Below are 21,180 nucleotides of genomic sequence, written 5' to 3' on the forward strand. Positions count from 1 at the left end.
GACTTCAAATGGTTCATCTTCCAAGCTCACCTTATTTGCTATACTGTGGGCATGCCTACATGAGACATTTACTTCATGTAAAGGAACAATGGTCATAAGCTGATGGAGAATAGGTTTAGGTTGGAGATCAGAATGCAATATTTTAGTTAGGGTGGCCAAAATCTGGAACCAACTTCCCAGGGAAGTGGTCCTCGCCCCTACCTTGGGCAAATTCAAGAGGAGGTTGGACGATCACCTGTCTGGGGTCTTGTGAACCCAGCATTCATTCCTGCCTGTGGCAGGGGGTCAGGCTAGATGATCTGTTCAGGTCCCTCCTGACACTAGCTACTATGAAACTATGACTAAGTGCACAGTAAACATCTCAGTATCCACAAGTGAGCCCTTGTTAGGAAACTAATGAACTCCACAGCAGGGTAGTACTTGTAAATAAATTCTAACTACTTCTCGTGTTCAGCAGTACATGTGTAGATGCTGAGCTGACTGGCTGGGCACAAGGGTGCTTCAGTGCAGGGTTCTGCCTGGTGGCCAGCCTCACACTGAAGCACCTTCATGCACCAGCCAGCCCCCCTGCAGCACATCAAGTCTGGTCACAGCAGCCACAAGCTGACAGGCTGACCCCTTCCACCCCACTTCTTCTCTGGGTCTCCTGCCAGAACAGGCTGCTCCAACCCAGCTCAATGTATACTGTGGTCCAGGTGCGCAGAACCAGCAAACCCGGGAACAATAAACTGTGGAACAATAAGTTCCATAAGGCACATGAATAAACTAATGGTACGTGTAGACAAGATCTAGTTAATGGCACATGTAATTAAGCTCAAGATCAACTAGAGAGTCAACATATACTTCTGGCCCTACTGCTTTGCCACAAGCTCTGAGGAATATTTACAGACTCAGGAATTGGTGCATATTTTTACACAAAAAGTTCTAAATGTTTAACTTGTTGGCAACCCAGCTTTCATTTTCTAAGTTATCTTCGCAGTCCCAAAGGCTGGAAACGTTTTTGCTAAATAAAATTAGGACCGTTGAGCACAATTCTACGGCAAAGACAGAATTTTGTGAAAATATATGGCCACCAAATAGATGCAGGGCGGTGCAGAAGTAATATCCTATTGGATAATCCTCTATTTTCTTTCAAAATAAGCATTTTAGATTCTATGGGTGTCTTGCACTCATCTGGAGAATTCTTCATATGCTGCTACTTAACTTGACAGGGGAAAAAAACAAAATAGACCCTGTAAAAAACAGGTGCTTCTCTCAACTGTCTAGCATCAATATTTTATTTTGACTGGGGTGGGATGGGTGGGTGGAAATCAATTCATCTTTTTCTATCATTGCTTATATGGATTAGGAGTTAAGCCATCTAGAATTTATAAAAAAATTCTTCAAGCCACAACAGACGAGTCATAATTTATTCTGACATGTACAAAATAGAAGCGATACGCTGCAGACTCTCCAATGGGCAGCCTCTCTCCCAGTTTCCTAAAAAACAAAGGCAAATAAATCAATCACCAGGAGACTTATTTAATAAATTTTATTAAATGTTTTGGTACATGTAATAGTACTCCACTGTCCCATCAGAAGGGAGTGTAAGAAAGTGGACCTAAGATCTTTGTGTTGTAAAGACTCAAGTGTGATTTTATTATTATTTTTTTAGAATTAAAACTTCTCTCTCCAGTACTCCTATAAAATTAATTTAGCAGGAGATAGCACTGTATTTAAGTATACAATGAGTCTACCACAATAGGATTTCTTCTGTAATTTTCATTTTCCTTCTTGTTATGAGACTGACTGCTTCATGTGAAGCCAGCAAACAGCAGAGCTCAGTCTTTGACTAGAAGACACCAGAGATGATTGCTGATTAAGAACGTCATTTCATTTCAAGAGGGCTCTTTAATGATTTGAGAACAGAGGCTACCAGAAAGCAAAAGTTGCATTACTCGAAAAAAGAATGAAAACTATTTTAGAGTCCAAGAGCAATACCCTGAAGTCAATGCAAATAACATCATACAAAATGCAAATGACCAACCATGGATTCATTCTTCATGACAGCCTAGTTACCCTGAATAGGTAGAGTAATATTAAATTATGAAATTGAAGACATACCAGTACCTCAGAAATCCGGGAAGATAAGGAAATTTGAGAACTGCCCTTAAAATTCCACTGACAAAGTGATAGAAAGTGCTAAAGGAATTTATTTCTCAAAAGGTATGTACAAAATGTATACAAGTGTGCAATTAAAATATCCAAACTCCCACAGACCCCACATGCCTGATGCACACAGGACTTCACTGCTACAGAAGTCCTGCCTGAAATGCCTGAGCAATTTAGTTCAAGCTATAATAGCCATCCCATCAGTTTCTCAGTTTAATCTGCCAGCACAATCAATTCTGCTATTCCTTCTAATATATCTTTGCCCCTCTCTTTGCCATTAGTCTGCCTCCACCTCTACATATGAAGTAGGTGTCATCCTCCCCTCCCCCATTCTTCCCTTGGGATTACTGCTTGGTTCCCTGCTTGTCTAGATTATCCTGCTCCACTTACAACTTTAGGTAGTCAGTAGTTTGTGGTTCCACACTTGCTAGCAGCTAGAGCTGTGCAAAGAAAGCCTCAGTTGCTGATTCGATTCAAAGGAGATTCAGCCTGATTTGGCAGCCAAATCGGCAAATCAAATTGGGAGACCAATTAAAAGGTCCAAATTGATCTGAAGCCTCCGAATAGATTCAGAGAAGATACGGAGATTTGGAGAGTCTGTGCTCCCCACCACAGGGAGCTGGACCTGGGCTCTGTGCCAGTAAGTAGGGGCCAGGGGGGAGGCTGAAGGAGGGGAGATGGGACCATGAAGAGACCCCTGCCAGGCCCCATCTCTTGCCTGCTCCCCCAGGCTCCCTGAGCACCCCCCCAACCCCATCAATGGCTGCCCTGCCTGGTCCCAGCATCCTGGCGCTTAAAAAAAATAAAGAGCCCCACACTCACCGGCTGCTGCAGTAGATGTTGGGGCCTCTGGGGGGCTCATGACAGAGCACCCCCATGCAGTGCGGGGAAGTGCGGATTGCCGCACCTCCCACCCCCACCTGGCAAGGAGCTGACATTTTTTTTGTTTTGTTTTGTTTTTTTGTTTTTTTTTTTTTTTGAAGTGCCAGGATGCTGGGGCTGGGACAATAGGTGGGGGATGGGGCCTGTTCAATTCGGAGATTTGGCCAATTCTGCCATGGCTGAATCCTCTGAGTCAGATTCAGCTGAATCAATTCTCCAGCTCGAATCACTGTCCCTCAAGTCAGGTGAATCTGAAGTGAATACTAGCTGCTTTGCACAGGCCTACTAGCAGCTCCAGTCTTGTTACTGGCTGCAGTCTTTAAAGGTCATCCTTTCTGCCTTGGCTGCAGGAACAGTAGCAGTTATTAGAGGCAGTCTGTTTTTATATGCTCCAAGAGGTGGCCAACATCTTTACAATGAAGAGATTACTAGCAGTCACAAGAAAATGGAAACAAAATGAACTAACACCATTGAAGTTACCAAATCCTGGCAAGTGCCCCACAGAACTATTGCTAAGTTGTTCCTTTATTATAATGTTTTAGCTTTGAATGTGGTGCAAAGTAAACACTATTCTTTCATGATATTTTATTGTAAAGGTATTCCTTTTTCACCATGCCTTTTGCAATAAACACCACATTTGCTGGTCTACTTACCATCTAATTCTTTACTGAATACAAGAGATAAACCAGGAGCACTAGATTGGACTGCTATTGCCAATGATTACATCGGTCTTTTTTCCACTGCTCTTACTTTCTTCCAGGTTTCCACTGCCATCGTATTCAAATAGTATTTACAACTACTATAATGTACTTAATATAGCTCTGTACAAACCTGTGAGTACAGATTTCCTAGAAAAGTTTTGCACATGAAAAATTAACTATTTTTTTTATTTTTCCTGTGACCTATTTTCTAACTTTCATAAGTCAAATTTACTTTTCCTGCACTACCAGGTGGATTTCTTGAAAATATTCAATTTCAGTAGGTAACAGTTTGTATATGCAGTTTATATTTACACACTTAATTGAAAGTTAAATAGCTGAAAAAGTTATAGAATGGCAAGTAACAAGATGGCAATAGAGACTCCCATGCAATCATGATTCCTACATAAAATGAGAATGCCGAGTTTAACATTTGACTACCAATAATGAGCATAGGAATTGGACATGGTTCCAGATTTTAAGTCAGATTTCTAGAAACTGTATATAACCCTTCAATGTCAGCGAGCCACAAATTGACAATGTAGTTTTATCTTTAGAGGAGAAACTAGCTGAAATTTTTTTAACTTAGAGGAATTTTAAACCAAAGGAAATAAAACAGTAGTTACTTATTTATAGACTTCAGGGCAGCATGTCCAGTAACACCTCAAAGAAAATAGCAAACCACAATATAAACCATGTAACATTGAGACTTTTAAAAAAAGTTTTACTTAGAAGAAATCACTAAGAATGAGGAAGGGGGAGAAAAGGTGAAACAAAAAGGATGGAAGACCTATAAAATGGAAAAGAGGTTCCAATAATATCGACTAAAGAGAGCTATAATCCAGGATCTCAGTACAAATGCAAATCTGGTCTTGGAAGAAATCTCAAGCCACATGAGGAAACATATTAAAGTATTAAGTAAAGAAAATGAGACTTACAGTCTCTACAGACAAATATGGAAGCAATTATCTCTCTCAGAAGAAAATGATGCCCTATCAAAACATCAACAGAAGCAGGGAAGAAGTGTCACAGATCAACTTGTGAACCACTTCCCTCCTGATCTTCCATTAAATCTGCATACTGTTCCAACATCAATTATCATAACTGCATGTTTCAACTGAATTGTGTACATTTAACATTAAATGCAAGAATGCTGACTTGCACATTTACCTTTTAAAAAAAAAAAGAAAGAAAGAAAAAAGGGGACAATCCACTAATTTTTTCTGCTCATTTCATGGCCTTCTCCCTCTGTTTTGTTCCTTGCCCAAACATCTTCAATTCAAAACTCATTCTCTCCACAAAGTAACTGTCAATCCCTACACACATGCAGTTTCCTCCTCTAAGCATGTTCACAATCAATATACACACGTTAAAAGACACCCTCTGCCCAGCTCTTGTCCCTGAGCTCTTCCAACCACCTTTCCTTTTCATGCCTATTAAGCCATGAGGAGCTGCATTTGTGCTGAAGAACCCAAACCAGCAACACAGAAAAGCTTCTTCTACTGGCCATCTGCTGTGACTGCAGGCATCTGTAAATTTCAAACAAAATGCTTGAAGAGTTAGCCTACTGCCTACTAGAACTGCATTTTAAAGAATGACTTCAGTCTTTTACAGTTTGTGTTTTCCATTTCTATTTAATTTAAACAATCAAAACAAAGTGTGTTACTTCAGGCTGACCCTGGGGTTATGGGATACAAAAAACCTAAAACAAACAACCAAACCACTCAACAAAAAAACCAAGACAGTTTTTTTAATATCATTCACAGTTTCACTTAGCTTATACTGATAGTTATCTGTTATTGCAAAACAATGCAATTAAATTCTACAAAATCATACAGGAATTTTACAGCAGACTGGGGGTTTTTTTTGTAACTGGCAAGAGTTGTCTGCCTCTCCACTATTTTAATAAATCAACGCTTAAAATATTTTACTATTATTTGACAACATTTGATTTGACCATATCTGACCAGTCAATTGACTATTTTTTGATTGGTCAATCACATAACCTAAATTTTGTACGTGCGCCAAACCCCAGTCAGGTTTGCACACAAATAATTCAAGAGGGTGTACAATATGCAAATTTCCAGTTACAGCAACTAAAACCAACCAAGTTTTTAAATGTTTCTCAGAGCACCAGAGTTATTCAGGGTCTGCCCCGATACCATGTTTTAAGTACTGGCATTTTTTAAAACAACGTTTACATATGTAGACATAGGATATCACAGAAAATGAATATTCAAATGATGTCAAATTTCAAAGATTTTCTATTTGAATTTTATGAAGAAAACCAAACAATAGCTGCACTGATAATGTAAAGGCATTAAATGAACATTGTAGAATATTCACACTATTGACACCTTTAGAAAAAATGCAAAAAACAGTGTCCCAATTTTAAACAGTAACTCCACAAGTAGGTTTTTAACAGACTGCCTCATAATACCCGTTAAATTTTTCATACCATCTTCAATTAACCCACTTTTGTACCCATGTACATTAAAACAATATACTTCATTAGGCAAAAGCATTGTCCTATCTGCCTGTAAAGCAATGCACTACATTACATCTTCACACACAAAACATGCTTCCCCCCTCCTAAACCAGAAAGGAGAAACTGGGTTGTACATGATATGCAAGAAATATAGATCTCCAGGGGTCCTAAAATTTGGTGGGGGGGGGAACCACAGTGATTAATGATACTACCATTTAGTTTCAGCAGAGGGATGCTCCCCAAGGATCCAGAAATTTGGCAGAAGGTGAGTTGCTGCATGGCGTCAGTCCATGGCCAGAGCTGACAGCCTTGGAACTCAGTTTCTTACCCATCCTACAAGGCAAGATCTTTTGTCCTTGCTGCCTACCAAAAACAGGGTGTGTGTTATGTTCTGGGATATACTTAATGTGAAAAAAATATGGTATCTCTAAAATATGCATTTGTTTCTTATTTGTAAAGAGCGCAGCTGGAAATCTGTAAAGAGGGAAGATGGAAGTTTTAGCAATTACTTCTGATTATGTGAACTATGAATTTATAGCAGGAGTGGGCAAAATGCAGCCCACAGGCCAGATCTGGCCCACCAGGCCCTTCTACCTGGCTCACGGAGCCCCTAAAATGTTTAGAAAATTAATATTTATCTGTCCTAGCTGCCTGTCAAAGATGACAAGGCACCAGGGGCAGTGGAACCTGGGGGGAGACAGCGGCAGGACCCAGCAGCCTTAGCAAGGCCAGCCCAGCCCTGTCTCCCCACCTGGAATCCTCTACCTAGCAAAGGCTTCTAGCCTGGGACTGTTCCTGCCTCCCTTCGCTGGAGAGGGAAATTCAGATAAGAATGGGGAAGAGGAGGCAGGGGAAAAGGCAGGGAATCTCCCGTCCTCAGGGCCAGGTCGGGCTGGCTCCTGCAGTCAGGAGCCACATGGTGATGGAGCAGTAGGTGGGGGGTGAGGAGGAATGGCGGCAGGCAGGAAAGCACAGAAATGGCAGTGGCAGGGGAATGGCAGAGAGCAGGCAGGAGCGTGGAGCCTGCGCCAGTGTCCCAGAGCCAGGGCCCAGAATGGGGTGGCAGAAGTGCGGGCCTGGGCCCGAGCCAACAGACCTATGGAGCTGGGTCAGGCTGCACCAGCAGCAAGAGTGGAGAGCCAGCCCAGCTCCATAGAGCCCCTGCCAGCCTGCACTCCCGCTGCCCCACTCTGGGTCCCCACCAGCACTGGCCCCAGCATACTGGCACAGGCCCTACGCTCCTGCCTACGCGCCTGCTCACTGCCACTCCCCCATGGCCTGCCATTATTACTTCCCCAATTTCCTGCTTGCCACTATTCCTCCCTACCCCCCACCCACCGTTCCAGCACCACATGGTTCCTGGCTCCAGTGCCGGGCCACAAGACTCATGAGGAGCCAGCCTGGCCCTGGAAATTCTCAGCGGGCTCTGTGCAGTGCCAGCCAGACCGGGCTGGCTCCTGCTGCATCCTGCGGTCTTGGCTGTGCAGCTGGGACATGGTGTTGGAGCAGCAAGTGGTGGGATGGAGGGGTGCAAAACAGGGAAGCAGCAGGAGAAGGGCAGCGGTGGCAAACTAGAAGGGGAAGTAGCGGCGAGTGGGAGCACAGGGCCTGCACTAGGGCCAGGAGCCCAGGCTTGGAAGACTGCTGGCGGGGACTCAGCAGGCAAATCCTCCCCCTCCACACATGCCACAGCCCTCCCCAGCCACCCTTCTCCACACACTCACAGCCCCCCCCACAAATCCCATACCCACTCACATGCTTCCTCATCCCACATACCCACCCACAGCCCCCCACAAACCTATACCCACCCATACCCCTCACCCCCCCACACACAATATGCAAAAAGGAAGACTTAGTTTTAAGCTAGTATACAATCCCCTCTTGTACACTACGCAAACACAAGTAAAATCAGGACAAAAATATCTTTTGAAATCAAATTAATAAATGTTGTAGGTGTTTGATTTTTAGATTATAAATCTGGTATTTTTCTGGTTCCAAGATGGCAAACCCCCTTGCTGAAAGAAGTACTTCTGGGGGACAAGAAGATGCACTTTTGGTGGCAAAGGTCAGGGGTTAGGAGGCAGAACTTCCAGTCCCAAGATGGAGTGGGGCACCTGTCAAGGGGTGGGGCTACCCCTGCAGCGCTCAGCAGTTTACCAAAACTCAGTAAGTGGCTTTCCACCCAAAATAATTGCCCACCCCTGATTTATAGGAATCTGCAATTTTATGAACATTATGAACCAGGCTATTGTAAAATTCATTACTTGTATTCTTCTGGAAAAGTTAAAGAGAAGCAGCAACCACCACCTCAGTTCTCCAATAGAATATTTTCTTTCCCAGCTTTTATTATATTCTTCTATTCAGTTGTCAAAGACTGAAATAGATGTTGCAGTAAAATTCAATGACTTTGTATCACGGAGGTCTAAAGTAAAAGGAAGTAATATAAGAAACAACTAAACACCCCTCACCATGCAAATTATTTTGATTTAGAGAGTTACACAACTACCAATTCCAAAGGTTACATTTGAAAGAAGGTAAAAAAGGTCTTAAAGCAAGCTCTCATAGAAGAAACATTATTTTAACTTGGGACTGTGTGGCCTGGCAGGCTGCATGTAGCCTCCAGGGGTTAATCTGCAGCCCCCAGGCTCTCACCCAGCCACCACTCTTCACACTGCTCCCACTGCAGCAGCAGTTAGGGAAGTGACTCCCAAAGGGTATACTGTAGCACACCATTGTGCTGCAAGAGTGCTGGAACTGTGCCATGAAAACTTTATGAGCATCAGATCCAGCCCGCAGAACCACGTCATCAGGCCCACAGGGCTCCCCACGGGTCTGGAAATGTAGCTGTGGGGGAGCAATGATAACACTGCATCCTCTCTGTGCAGAAGGATATCATTTCACTGAGAGGTTTGTTGACATTGAAAAACCACAAGACGATTGAATTTTTTATCCCGAATGCATGTGTGTGTGTCACCAATTTTACTCTAGAAGAAAGGGCACTGGGTATGAAAAGTTTATGAAACACTGGGCAACGGGCTCCTTGCTTTTCCTCCCACCTCTGGCTTTCACATCGTGCTCCACAGGGCAGCAGGGCAACGGCACAGCTCAGAGTACTGGAGGAGCTGGGGGTGGGGGATAACCCATGAGGCAGCAAACCCAGGAAGCCTGTGGCCCACACTAATGCATCCCCTGGTGTGGCATGCAGTCCCCAGCCACTCAGAAATGGGACAGCCCTGTTTTAGCTCATATCCAGACAGAATTAGAAGGATTTGAAAGTTGTGTTAATGCAGCAGTGTAATGAAAGAAAAACACACCCCAGGAGTGTCCAGCTTACTTGGCTCAGGGAGCTGCAGGGGTTAATGCAGCCATCACTCACCCCTCCACCACCAAAAATGGGCCCAGTAGGAATCCACTCTATAGAACAGTGGCAGGCCCTGCCCCCACTGGCTCCATACCCAAATCCCTAGCCCTCATCTCCAGGAGCATGGTGTGCATAATAACATGGTTCTACAGGCTGCATCTTTGACACCCCTAGTCTAAATAAAGGGAAAGTCCCTCAGCAGGAAAAAAAAAAAAAAAAAAAAAAAAAAATGCAGCCCTCTCATCAGCATCCCAAGCTATAGAAGGTGGCTGCTGGCCTTACAAAAGTTTGTCTTTGGTGATTACCATCATCATTTTCTGCATTAATAACTGGCTACTATGCATCATCTCTGTGCAGAAGGATATAATTCCACTGAGAGGTTTGCTGACACTGAAAACCACAAGACAATTGAATGTTTTATCCCGAATGTAAGGATTAAGTTTCTTTGCAAACCAGTATTTTAATAGCATTAGAATTTTCCTTCCTAAAACTTGTTTACATCAAAAGTTTATTACAATTACTTTTGACTATACTACAGTGAATCTGTACAGTTAACAATTCAGAACACAGGTTTGTACATTTATTTTGATTGAGATACGAACAACTACTGAAGCAGCATCCGCCCAGTATTGTGCGCAGCTTTTATACATGTTTGAAAACAAAACTTGTGACAGGTTAAAAAAAATTGTTCAAAGTATTCTCCCCAATTTATTTGTGACATACGCTTTGAAACAAGGGATTTAATTAAAGGATTTGCTAGGAATCATTGGGGAAGGGACAGGAATTCATAACATCTAGTTAATGGATGATATAATGCAACTCAGTCACCAACAAGGAGGAAGAAAAATCCTTGAGACACGACGATCAGAACACGAGTGGAGAAAAACGGAACATATGTAAGCAATTGGTTTATGAGCCGACTGCTAAAAAGCAGCCAGAAACAGAGATCAAAAGAATTAGACTTTGGAGAAGAGTTCTATTTAAGGCCAGGCAAGAAACCGGCTTCAGAAAGGAAAAGCTGCTCAAGGAAGGAAAAAAGTGCAGACTACAGCTGAAAACTAGTTACTGTAACTAGCAGAGCAAGCACAAGGAAAAAGAGTGTCCTCAGAACCTGTGCCAGTGTTAGTTCAGTGTCACAAACACTCCCCAGATATACTTGAAGACTTTCTTGTCCATTGTTGGCAGAAGTTAACAGCTCAAATTCAGTGAAGCTGCTGGGAGGCATACCCTGAATGCCAGAATCAGAACCAAGAGCCATCTGTACTATCAAAGTCTTAAAATTATCTTCCAGGAGAAAGTAACTTTGGGGGGAACTAAGGAACTAGACCCAAACAGCATGATAAATTATATATGTGGACCTTTCTTTGTGATTGTTTTGTACAGTATTTCTTAAAAACTCTTCTGTAAATAAATTGTGTAGAGCTCCCAAACACCACCCATACCTAACATTTAATCACAACAGAGATTGTGGTGATTGAGCTTAAGCACAAGCATGAATCCAAGCACATTTGCAATTTATCATAATCATGTATTTGAATTTTGGTGTGTTTGTGCTTTTCCACTTGAGTTCTCTCCATTTGGAAGTTTGAACATTTAAGACATGCACAGACACGTTACACTTGCCTTGTTTCAGCACTGGCTGGTGGATCTTGGGTCTCTTTCATATTGGGAACCCATGCCTTAAAATGGTACTAAGGCAAGGTGTTGCTCTTTCTTTTCTGGCAGCCCTAACAAAAATAGATCTGCTGGAAATTAACCATGAACAAAGCCCCATTAAACCTAGCATTTGAGGACCTCACCATGCTTTTTCCAAAATTATGATGTATGAAGTATGCCAAGAGTGTTGTAACAGAGTAGCCAACACCAAAGCAGGTGACTTTTCTTGAGGGAGCACCAGATCAGGTATTGGGATCTGTCAAATACAAGAGCTTGTTAAACTGGTCCATGACACTGGTAAAGGAGTTATGTAATATATAGTTACAGTAGAAACTTAAAGTGCAACAACTTTTAACTGAGGTGGGGAAGTTAGTGTATACAGAAGCAGCTTTCAAGGAAGTAGAAATACTAAAATGATAAACGCTGTCCCCCCACTTAGCAAAATAGTAGTCCATCACCAATTAAAGATTGCTGGTTCACCCCCACCCCCTCCAGCTGTGTATACAGCACTTTTCATAAGGAACAAGGATTATTGACACTGCTGTGCAAAGATATTTTTGACGCCTATTAACATTAGCTTACAAAAATGTTCAGCATGAACAATAAAGATGTCCACTGGTTCTATTTAGAGAACAAATTCACTCCCATAATTTTTAAGCAACAAAAGTTTTCTATTAAATGTCAGCTTTAACTGTTTATCAAGAAAACTAAAGCACATTTCTAAATACAGTATCTTAATAAACTGCTGACTATTGCCATTGTCATTTGTGAGATTCTTGTGCAGAAGTTTTGGAAATACAGAACATTAAGTTTGTACAAGTTACTCATGTTTGCCACCTAACATTACTGTAACCTAAACAATGGTGAATAAAAAACAAACTTATAATAACCACTAACAAGTTGGAATATAATTAAATTTCTCATTGAGAAAATTGCCCCATGCTTGAGAGTTTTTTCCACAAATAAATGAGTCTGCACCCTAACAAAGCCACAAGATAACCAAAACACCATTACTTATACATCTAAAATCCCTTCCTCAAGTAGTCATATCAAACTGAAACAAACCTACTACTATTTAATTATATAAATAAAGAGGTATGAAACAAAAAATACATACAAATACATAAATGCCATTATCCCCTTCCTTTGGCCAATCTCTTGACAGTTTCTGTTTACTTGTTTGTTTAGATCCCAACACTTAGTTGTCTGCACACAGGATGCAATGCCATGCTCCACAGCCAGGCTAACTTAGCCTGGGAAGCACATGATTGCATCTATGGGTGCTTGTACACATGCAGCAAAGCTGTTCCAACGCACTGTAATTACAGCAAGTCAGAGCTTGATAATTACTGCACTCCAGTAGACTCCCTCATCTTGTATATCAGCGTCCTCACGCTGAAAAATGGCAGTGAGGGCTTGTTAATTAAAGCTCCTCAAATGAACTTTAGTTAAAGCACCCCTACTGCCATTTTTCAGCATGGGGACACTGATACACAAGACACTCGGGTGCTTTATTAAGAGCAGCTCTTGGAGCCACTCTAATTAAAGTGCCTCCCAGAACATGTGTATAAATACCCTATATTAGTGTTAGTATGTGAACCAGCTTAGTTTGAGCTAGGTTTAACGTGGACAAGGCTGTGCCTTGTAGACAGAGACAGTGTTAGATCCTCTAGAGAGACAGACCTTTTGTAAGTGTCCAGCTTTGCACAGAGCAGGCCCCTGTCCAATTACTCCTTTTGAAACAGACACAAATAACAACAACCAACCAAGAGTACTGAGAATGTTTACAGCCTGTCTCTGGGAGACATTCATGCAAGCAGGACTGCACTGGACACCACCTCGCCTGCTCTCTCTCGTGCAGGGGCTCTCAAACTTCTTGGAAGCCAGGCACCTGCAGCTCCCTTGACTCAGGGAGCTGTGGGGATTAACGCAGCTGTCACCCCCCCCTCCCCCAGAACAGGGCCCCAGGGGCCATCCTGACCCTGGAATTTAGTGGCAAGCCCTGCCCCGCTGGCTCCACACCCAAATTCCTGGCCCATGTGTCCAACAACACAGTCCACAGGCTGCAGCTTAGACACCCCTGATCTAAATAAACGGAAAGTCTCAGCAGGAGAGACACAGCCCCTGACAGCATCCAGAGACCAAGTGGAGCTGCTGTGCTGACAAAGGCAGTGGCTAGTGGTGGCCATCCTGCTCTGCCTTCTGGGAAGTGTCAGCTCTGAGGTCTTGCTTTTTTTTGGCTGCAGAAGGAGGTGCGAGCACGTCCCCGCCCCCGGGCACCAGGCCTCACGCTTGTCCCGCGCCGCCGGCCTATGAGCCCGCCACCCCCGGGCTGCCACCTGTGGCGCCGCCCGCGCATGCGCCTTCCACCGCCAGCTGTCACGGCGGCCGCGCCCCCCCCCCGCCCGGCGGGTCTGTTCCGCGGACCCCCCGCGATCTCTCTCTCTCTCTCACACACACACACACACACACACATACACCGAAGCGCCGCGCCGGCTCCGCTCGTGCTGCCGGGGGGCTCCCCGACTCCTCCCCCTGCCGCCACCGCCGCCTACCTTGGCTTTCCCGGCCTCCAGCTTCTTCAGCCGCTCCTCGTCCGCCATCGCCTCTGCGGGGAGAGCACAGCGTTACCTGGGAGGGGGGCAACACCGGCCACGCGCTCCGCCTCTGCCTCTACCGCGGCGCCTCCGCCGGCGCCGCCATCTTCCTCTCCACGTAACCCGCGGCCGCGGAAAGTGACGTCCCCGCGGCCCTGCCCCGCCCCCCGGCCAGCCCCGCCCCCCGGCCCGGCCAGGTGCGCCCCGGCCCCGGCCCCGCGGGAGGAGAGCAGGGCTTGTAGCCCGGCCCCGCCCCCAGCCACCGGGCCTTTTCTGTGCCCGAGGGAAAGGGCGCACGGCTGCTCCCGTGCTCCGAGCTAGGGGCTGAAGGCGGCCGGGCAGCTCCGCTCCGCTTCCCCGCCTCACACCTGCTCCTGTCCTAGCACATCTGGCGTCCCTCGCCTGCGCTGGACCGGGGCAGAGCCTCAGCCCCGCCCCTACTGAAGGGCACCCCCCTCGGAAACATTGACATCCAACCTGCGTCTCTGCTGCCAAGTGAGCTGATCTCCTCTGCCCCTTGCTCACGAGCCGCGGAGAACAATAGCTCCCCCCTTACGTGCTCGAAGGTTGCTCGCAGCCCATCCCGTCCCCAGGCTCGAGCAAGCCCTGCCTCCCACCTGCCCCCGCGCGGCTCTTTCCTTTGTTCCTGGCCTCCGGCGGCATCCCTGTGCCCGCACTGTGCATTCAGTACCGACTTATAGTTGATATTTGAGTTGCGTTTGTTTTAAAATTTGGGGATTAAAAAAAGAGCAAATTAATGTTTACTGACTGAACTTGGGAGTCGGGCCCTGGTGTACCATTTTCTTTTGATTTCAGTTGTTTTCAAAAGGCATGAAGAACAATGTATCCCTCTCTGTTAAGGAGCAGGTTTGATTGAAAAGCCAACCAGTAATGATTTTTAGTATTCAAGTTGCAAATACTAAATAAGCACTATATGCTAAAGGTACCTCACTCCTAACATGCACTCACCCCCCCAACCCGTGGCAAAAAGAAACAGGAAACATATTGCTGGCCATAGAAACCAGAATTGTAAATGATGTCCACAGCGTGGGATATCTACAGGTTACATTTAAATTAGTTATATGGCCAGGCCATGTCCCAAATTATATTCTGGGGTGTTTTTAGCAACAAGGGATGTCAAATAAGGCACCCAGTGAAAATCAAATAAAATTACTTTGATTCAGTCAGCTGCTGTTTATGCTGTCTTAACTGTCAATTACCACTTCAGAAAAATGCATCACCGCATGCAGTAGCACCCGATTAGATTGTGCATCCTTTCTTTGTTCTGTTAAAGAAAAGGGGCTGCTGACATGCATGTCAATTAAATACTTTCTGCTGACTAAAGTAACTATTTTAAAATAGCTGGGTGCATGCAACTCGTATGTTGATTAAGAGTACTATTTATAACCTCTACTGAGGTATTACATTTCAGTTATGCTGGGTTGTTCGGGGGGGGGGGTTGTACTGCTTACATCTTCCACCCAAGAAGTAGTGTTCTTTTTTAATTATAATATTTCAGTTCACAGTGTTTTCTACTAAAAAGTAGCATTCATTCAAAATCTCAGTACAATATAGATAATTACTATGAAACATAAATACTGTTTGTGACCCAGTTCAGTTTTCTCTGAAGTATATGGCATCCTGTCTACATACTAGTTGTTTTTTTGGAGGGGAAAGGGGTTGGGTCCAATTTGTCTGGTTGTTTTAATATCCACCTTTACTCCAGCACTGAAGCATTTCCAACAATGCTGGCACTCAAAGAAGACTGGAAACCAGATCTTTCAGCCAGATCTGCTGTAAATGGATTAGATGACATAATAGTAAAGATATTTATGGGCCATATTTCTGCTTCACCTCATTTCTTCCCCTGGAGAAGAAGAGAGAATGGAATACTTTAGTCTGTTCCATGCAGACAAGACTATTAAACCAGTAGAAAAATAAGATTAAAAGTCATGGGTTCTCAACCTTCATGTTTGAGCCATTAGGCCTTGCTAGTGGAAGCTACATGAATGGATCACATAAGTGTAGATAAAATAAGATTTTCCTTTCACTTATTTTCAGAACTCGGCCTTTTCTGAAGTTCTGGATTACTTGGAATTTTATTTGCAGGACTGGGGGTGGAGGGGGCATGGAAAGAGGGCTTGCGCATTTGTTTAATTTTCAAATGTCAAGTGTAGGGCCAGCAGTACTCAAATGTTAAGTGAAATACATTTTGCAAGGTGTTATGGAACAGGACTGGGAAGAAAACTCGTGGGCCTCTTACTCTTTCAACCAAGTTTTACATTCAAGCTAAACCAAATCTGTGCATGTAAAAAAACTCTTATGGTCGTCTCATGATTTTAAAAGAAAGAATAATTTTTATATAAATTTTTTAAATCAATTTTTAATCCCAAACAGGCATAGGGTGTGTTTGGGTTTATGTAGATACACAAGTCAGCTACCTTTACACAGGTGCACAAGTTCATAAATTGAATTGTGTTTCAAGTTAGCCTGTAAAGAAAATAAAGGGTTGCCTGAAGGTAACAATTAGCTAGCAGCTCATTCATGAAGCAGACAAATTCTAGCATCTATTCACTGGCTGTGCTGGAAAAAAGTTAAGGAAGGTAACAAATAATTTGTAAGTAAAAGTTGAAGTTTTTCCCATAAAAATAAAAGTAGAGTTTTAGAGAGTCCCTAAAATTATGTTCTAGGATCAGTAAAAACAAAAACCCAAAACAAAAACCCTTCAACTCAAAACTGCAGAAAATTGAATGGCTTTCTTCAATAGGTTTTGGATCTAACCCCAAGAATGAGCAAGTCATATCATCCATGTAAATTATGTTGCTCTTTGGTAGACAGAGTTTAAGGCCATTGAAATAGTAGCCAGGTTTTGTTAATTCATCACACATGCATTACATTGTAACAGTAATTTCTCAATCACTAAATATTGCATTAAGATAATTATGGACCCCCAAGTCCTATAATTAAATGATACCATGAATGATTGTTAAGAAATGATAGGCTTCATTTTCCCCAGTTGGAGTTTTACAGCCATGTATTAAAGGAGTTGCACATGAACCCAACCTATTGTATGCACAGTATGTCAATTTGATTAAATTCTACTTGGAAGAAGAATTTTTAGAAAATTTCACTGAACCTGCACTATATTCTCATTACATTTCTGACATTTTAATCATCTAGACAGAACAGCTGGACTCACTTATTGACTTCCACCACAGGTTTATTGACTACCACTTTTCAGTCAAATTCTCTCTTACACTAATATCAGCTTTCTAGATATTGTGATCTACACCCAGAATGGCAACCTACAATCCACTGTATACAGAAAACCCATGGACTGCCACATTTACATCCACAAAACCAGCAATCATCTCAAACACACCAAAAAGCTGTAATCTAGTCAGGCCTTCAGATACACACATCTGCTCTGAGGAAAATACATGCAACACTGATCTTGCCAAAATGAAAAAACTGTCATTACCCAGTAAGCACACTGCAGCAGAGAACACTGGTTCCAAGTTCATCACAAGCAAACTCCCTATTGATTAACAGGCACCTAATGGGACCCAGCCCTGCCACAAAAGTAAATCCAAGACCTCTGAACTAATTTCTATTGTCAAAGAATCAATACTCCCCATAGTAAAACCAGCAGAATCCAAGGGTCCTCCCTCATCCAGTGCACCAAATGCCCTCACAAGAACTACATGGGTGAAACCAGAACAAAGAGTGCCATGCACCAAATGAACGATCACCAAAGAAAGATAAAGGACATAGACACTAGAACACAGGTAAGAGAGAAGATTTTTAAAGAATAATCATTCCCTGTCTGACGTCACAGTTTTTGTACAGTACTTAAAGGTTTTTTGTACATTTCCATTAAAAGACATGCCTGAGAACAATTGGACAAGAAGAACCAGGGGCTTAACATAGACAGTGACTTTATAATCCATTATAACCTGTTTGATATTCACTAATCTCACTTACTTCACAGGTGATAATGACCCTCCTGAACAATGCTGTTCATCCACTCATCAGGTTCTTAACATCTCTTTTTTTGTTAGCTACCTTACATTTTCCATTGTGTCCTGTTTTACACTGCTATTTACTGTCCTGTTCCATCTGCTATTTAACTGCAGTGCCTGCTTCTCTTCTAGACACCCTAGGAAGGGTACTGTGATACCCAAGTCTACAATCTATCCTAACCATGCAGTTGGTTCAATAAGAGGTGTGCTGCCCTCCTTTTAAAGAGATAACACTTAATCATTCAATTTTCCCTCCTAAATCTTGCAAGTTAATGCTAATACAGTAGTGTGTGTATGGGGATGGGAAGAGAACCTTTGCAATTTTATAGGAACAGAAGAGCGCATCTCTTGCTTTAATTATAGAGTGGAAATTCATATAACTTCATACTAAGTCAGCTGGTCTGTAGGTTTACAACTCAGTTAGCCATTTAGCCACTTAAAGTTTGATCTGTAGAAATATTTTTATTCCCAGATGAAAGACGATCAGTACTGGCTAATTTAAGACACTGCTTGATTAAGGGTCAACCCTCAGTTCATCAATATTTAATAATCCTGGTTCATTTACTAGTCTTTCTTGAGTACACGCCGTAGACAAATGAGTAAATTGCTTTAAACTTTTAGCATAAAAACAAATTTTAAAATCTAGATCCGAGATTCCCTGACCAACGTAAGTAAATGTAAATCAGCACTTCAATCATTTATTTATTTTTAAAAACAAAGCAACAGTTATTATAAACATCATTAAAACTAACTTTGACTATCAAAGCTGACTATCCTTAAGGGGTTCTGTGCAAAGCAACAGCATTAATCTCTTTCCTTATGGACATCAGGACACACAACTTTGCCTAACAATTGATCTCTCCCTCCTCATTGCCTCCAGCCTGCCTTCTATTTGCTGGTTTGTGAAGTTTTCCCTGGTACACCTTAAAAAATTGGAATGCCAGAGGGTGGAGATGAAGTTTTACTTGCCAGCTAGAAACCAAAGGAAAATAGGATGATCTCACCTCTGCTACAGCCTGCTGTAGTCAGAGTCTGAAAGGACTTCAGGTGGAAAGTTACAATTGTGGAGTGTATCCTTGCTCAGTTGCACGAATGAATCGCAGAAGTTCTAGAATTTCAAGGAACTAGATCAGAGGTCAGCCTTTTAGCAGTGTCTGGTTGAATTAACAGAGCTTAGTCAAAAGGTGTTTTTTGGATCTAGCTGCTGTCGTGTGCGACCAATTATTCTACTGCTGAATGCTGCCAATTCCTCCTACCACTATCCCAGCTTTATTGGCTAGATACAGTCTCTTTATGGGCTGTATTGGGTCCAGGGGCCATCAATTGCTAACCCCTGAACTAAACAGATACATTTGTCACTGAAGCCTAAAGCTAAATGCCGAGATACTGTGATGACTTACCAGAGACAGATAGCTTAATACCAGGCTATAGTTTGTGAATCCAACTATACATGGGTTGTATAGTAAATAAAATATTGAAGGAAAAAGATCCTAAATGAACTACACGACTGTTTCAGAACCGACTGCCTTGTAAGACTATGCCCCCCCTGCAAATCAGAACGTTTTCCTGCCATCCAATATGACAACTCTCCTATTTTAGGTTTGCGCTGAAAAATGTGAGTGTACACATATAAATGAATGTATCAGTCAGTTAGCAGCATGCTAGCTCCCTGCCTCTGATGGATGCAGTCCCACCCTTCTATTGTTACACTGAGATGTGCTGTACAAAGCCTACACCTAAAAGAATAGACTGAACAGAATTGTGAATGATATCATATAAAAATAAGATATTTGAGAACAGACTATCCCTAAAACACTATTTGATCAAGGCCTGCTTCTGTTGAAAAACTAGTGGAGGTTTTACAGTGAAATTCAGTGAGCAGGATAGACACCCAGCATTAGATTGTTGCAGTAACTATAAAAATGATTTCCATTTTGGCATGAGAATAAACACGGAATAAGAGGTTAACTTGACAAATACCTTACCTCATCCCTTGCCAGTCTGCTACACCAGTTCTGTTTCCTCACCCCTTTCAGTCCCTTACTATCTGCTCCACAGCTCAGCAGAGCATTACTTTGCACTGATGTATATACTGATCCCAGAATGCTGTGGGCTACTGTCACCATGGTTGCAGTAGGGAAGCATTTTAAGTAATATGTGTAAAGTTTGTTATTTCAGAAGCCTAATAAGATAACTGCTAGATAGATTAATAAGGCCAAATTCAGTCCTGGTGTACATAGGTGCAAGGCCTTTGAAATCTCAGGCAGTATTTGACTTATTGACCATAGAATATTCTATTTAAAATGATAAACATTTCTTCTGCACATACTCTCTTCCTCCAAATTTTTATTGAAGTACAATTTCTGACAGGATTAATACTAGAGGCTTGATTGTTAAAGTCTGCTAGGGAAGCCGAGTGGCTAGGACATGAGATAGTTTGAAGAGCGAAAACTGAGCATTCTACCCCCCTTGAATAAGATGACAAGGTTTGTTTAAAAACATACATTGTGGCTTGTGATTAATATAGTGGTTGATCAAGGTCTCCTAACCACATTTTTATTTTTATCTGTTTACATATTTTGTTTAGTCAATTAACAATCTAAGCCTATGAAACAGTTTGGACTGGAAGGAAGGAAACATAACATTTTAATTTTTGGGAAGTCACAAAAGTGTGTTGATGCTTCTACATTAGTTGTAAATTAACACCATTCTTACAAGCTATATCCAACAAAAGCACTATACTACTCCTTCCTGCATATGACTCTTTTTATTTATTATTGTTATTAAATATTCACAGTGTTCTGTAAATCAAGATAAGTTTTATTGAATGTTTTTATAGACTGTTGCAGTCTGCATCTGAACATGTGCCGCCCCCCCCCCCCCATTCTATGCATGCATTCATTCAATACATATATACAAGCATACTCATTCACAAACCTTAAAGGTGCATGTGTGAACTTAAAATAAATGCTTTTCACATTTTCTGAACACCCACCATGTTTCTCTTTAGTTTAAAAGGGATTAAAAGAATCACTAACTCATACAATTAGAGAAGCACAGACCTCTTGTAAAACTGCAATAATACATACCCCCTGAAGAGGAGTGTCTTTGTATTCTGAATCCTGGAGTTGTGCAGCTTATAGTTTGACAGATTGTAAGCGCCACATATCTTTTTTTGGACATTTTTCATTATTATATCTTATCCTTCAATTATAGTGGCAAATATTGTTGGTATGAGCTGGTTGTTGCTTTACTATAAATACTGTAGTTGAAAAGAGGCATAAGGTCTGCAGCTGAACAAGTTTAGTGAGATGAATAATTTATT

At 42.4% G+C, this 21,180-nt stretch overlaps 1 protein-coding gene across 9 annotated transcripts in view; it reads right to left on the reverse strand.

Annotated features, from left to right (window-relative positions):
• AKAP9 (A-kinase anchoring protein 9) overlaps nucleotides 1–21,088 on the reverse strand; it is a 217,712-nt gene extending 196,624 nt beyond the window's left edge. For 6 of the 9 annotated variants that reach the window (XM_059729016.1, XM_059729012.1, XM_059729011.1 and 3 more), the window contains exons 1-2: nucleotides 20,945–21,087; nucleotides 13,792–13,844 (exon numbers count right to left, since the gene is read on the reverse strand). In XM_059729016.1, coding sequence (XP_059584999.1) covers nucleotides 13,792–13,844; nucleotides 20,945–21,038 — 147 coding nt within the window. In that variant the 5' untranslated portion in view covers nucleotides 21,039–21,087. Of the gene's footprint in view, nucleotides 1–13,791; nucleotides 13,845–14,310; nucleotides 14,407–17,817; nucleotides 18,027–20,944 lie in introns of those variants that run through there. The other 3 variants (XM_059729014.1, XM_059729013.1, XM_014603099.3) reach the window with 3 other exon arrangements.
• Nucleotides 21,089–21,180: the final 92 nt, after the last annotated feature.

The sequence above is a fragment of the Alligator mississippiensis genome, chromosome 5, assembly GCF_030867095.1.
Source record: "Alligator mississippiensis isolate rAllMis1 chromosome 5, rAllMis1, whole genome shotgun sequence".
Taxonomy (NCBI): Eukaryota; Metazoa; Chordata; order Crocodylia; family Alligatoridae; genus Alligator; species Alligator mississippiensis.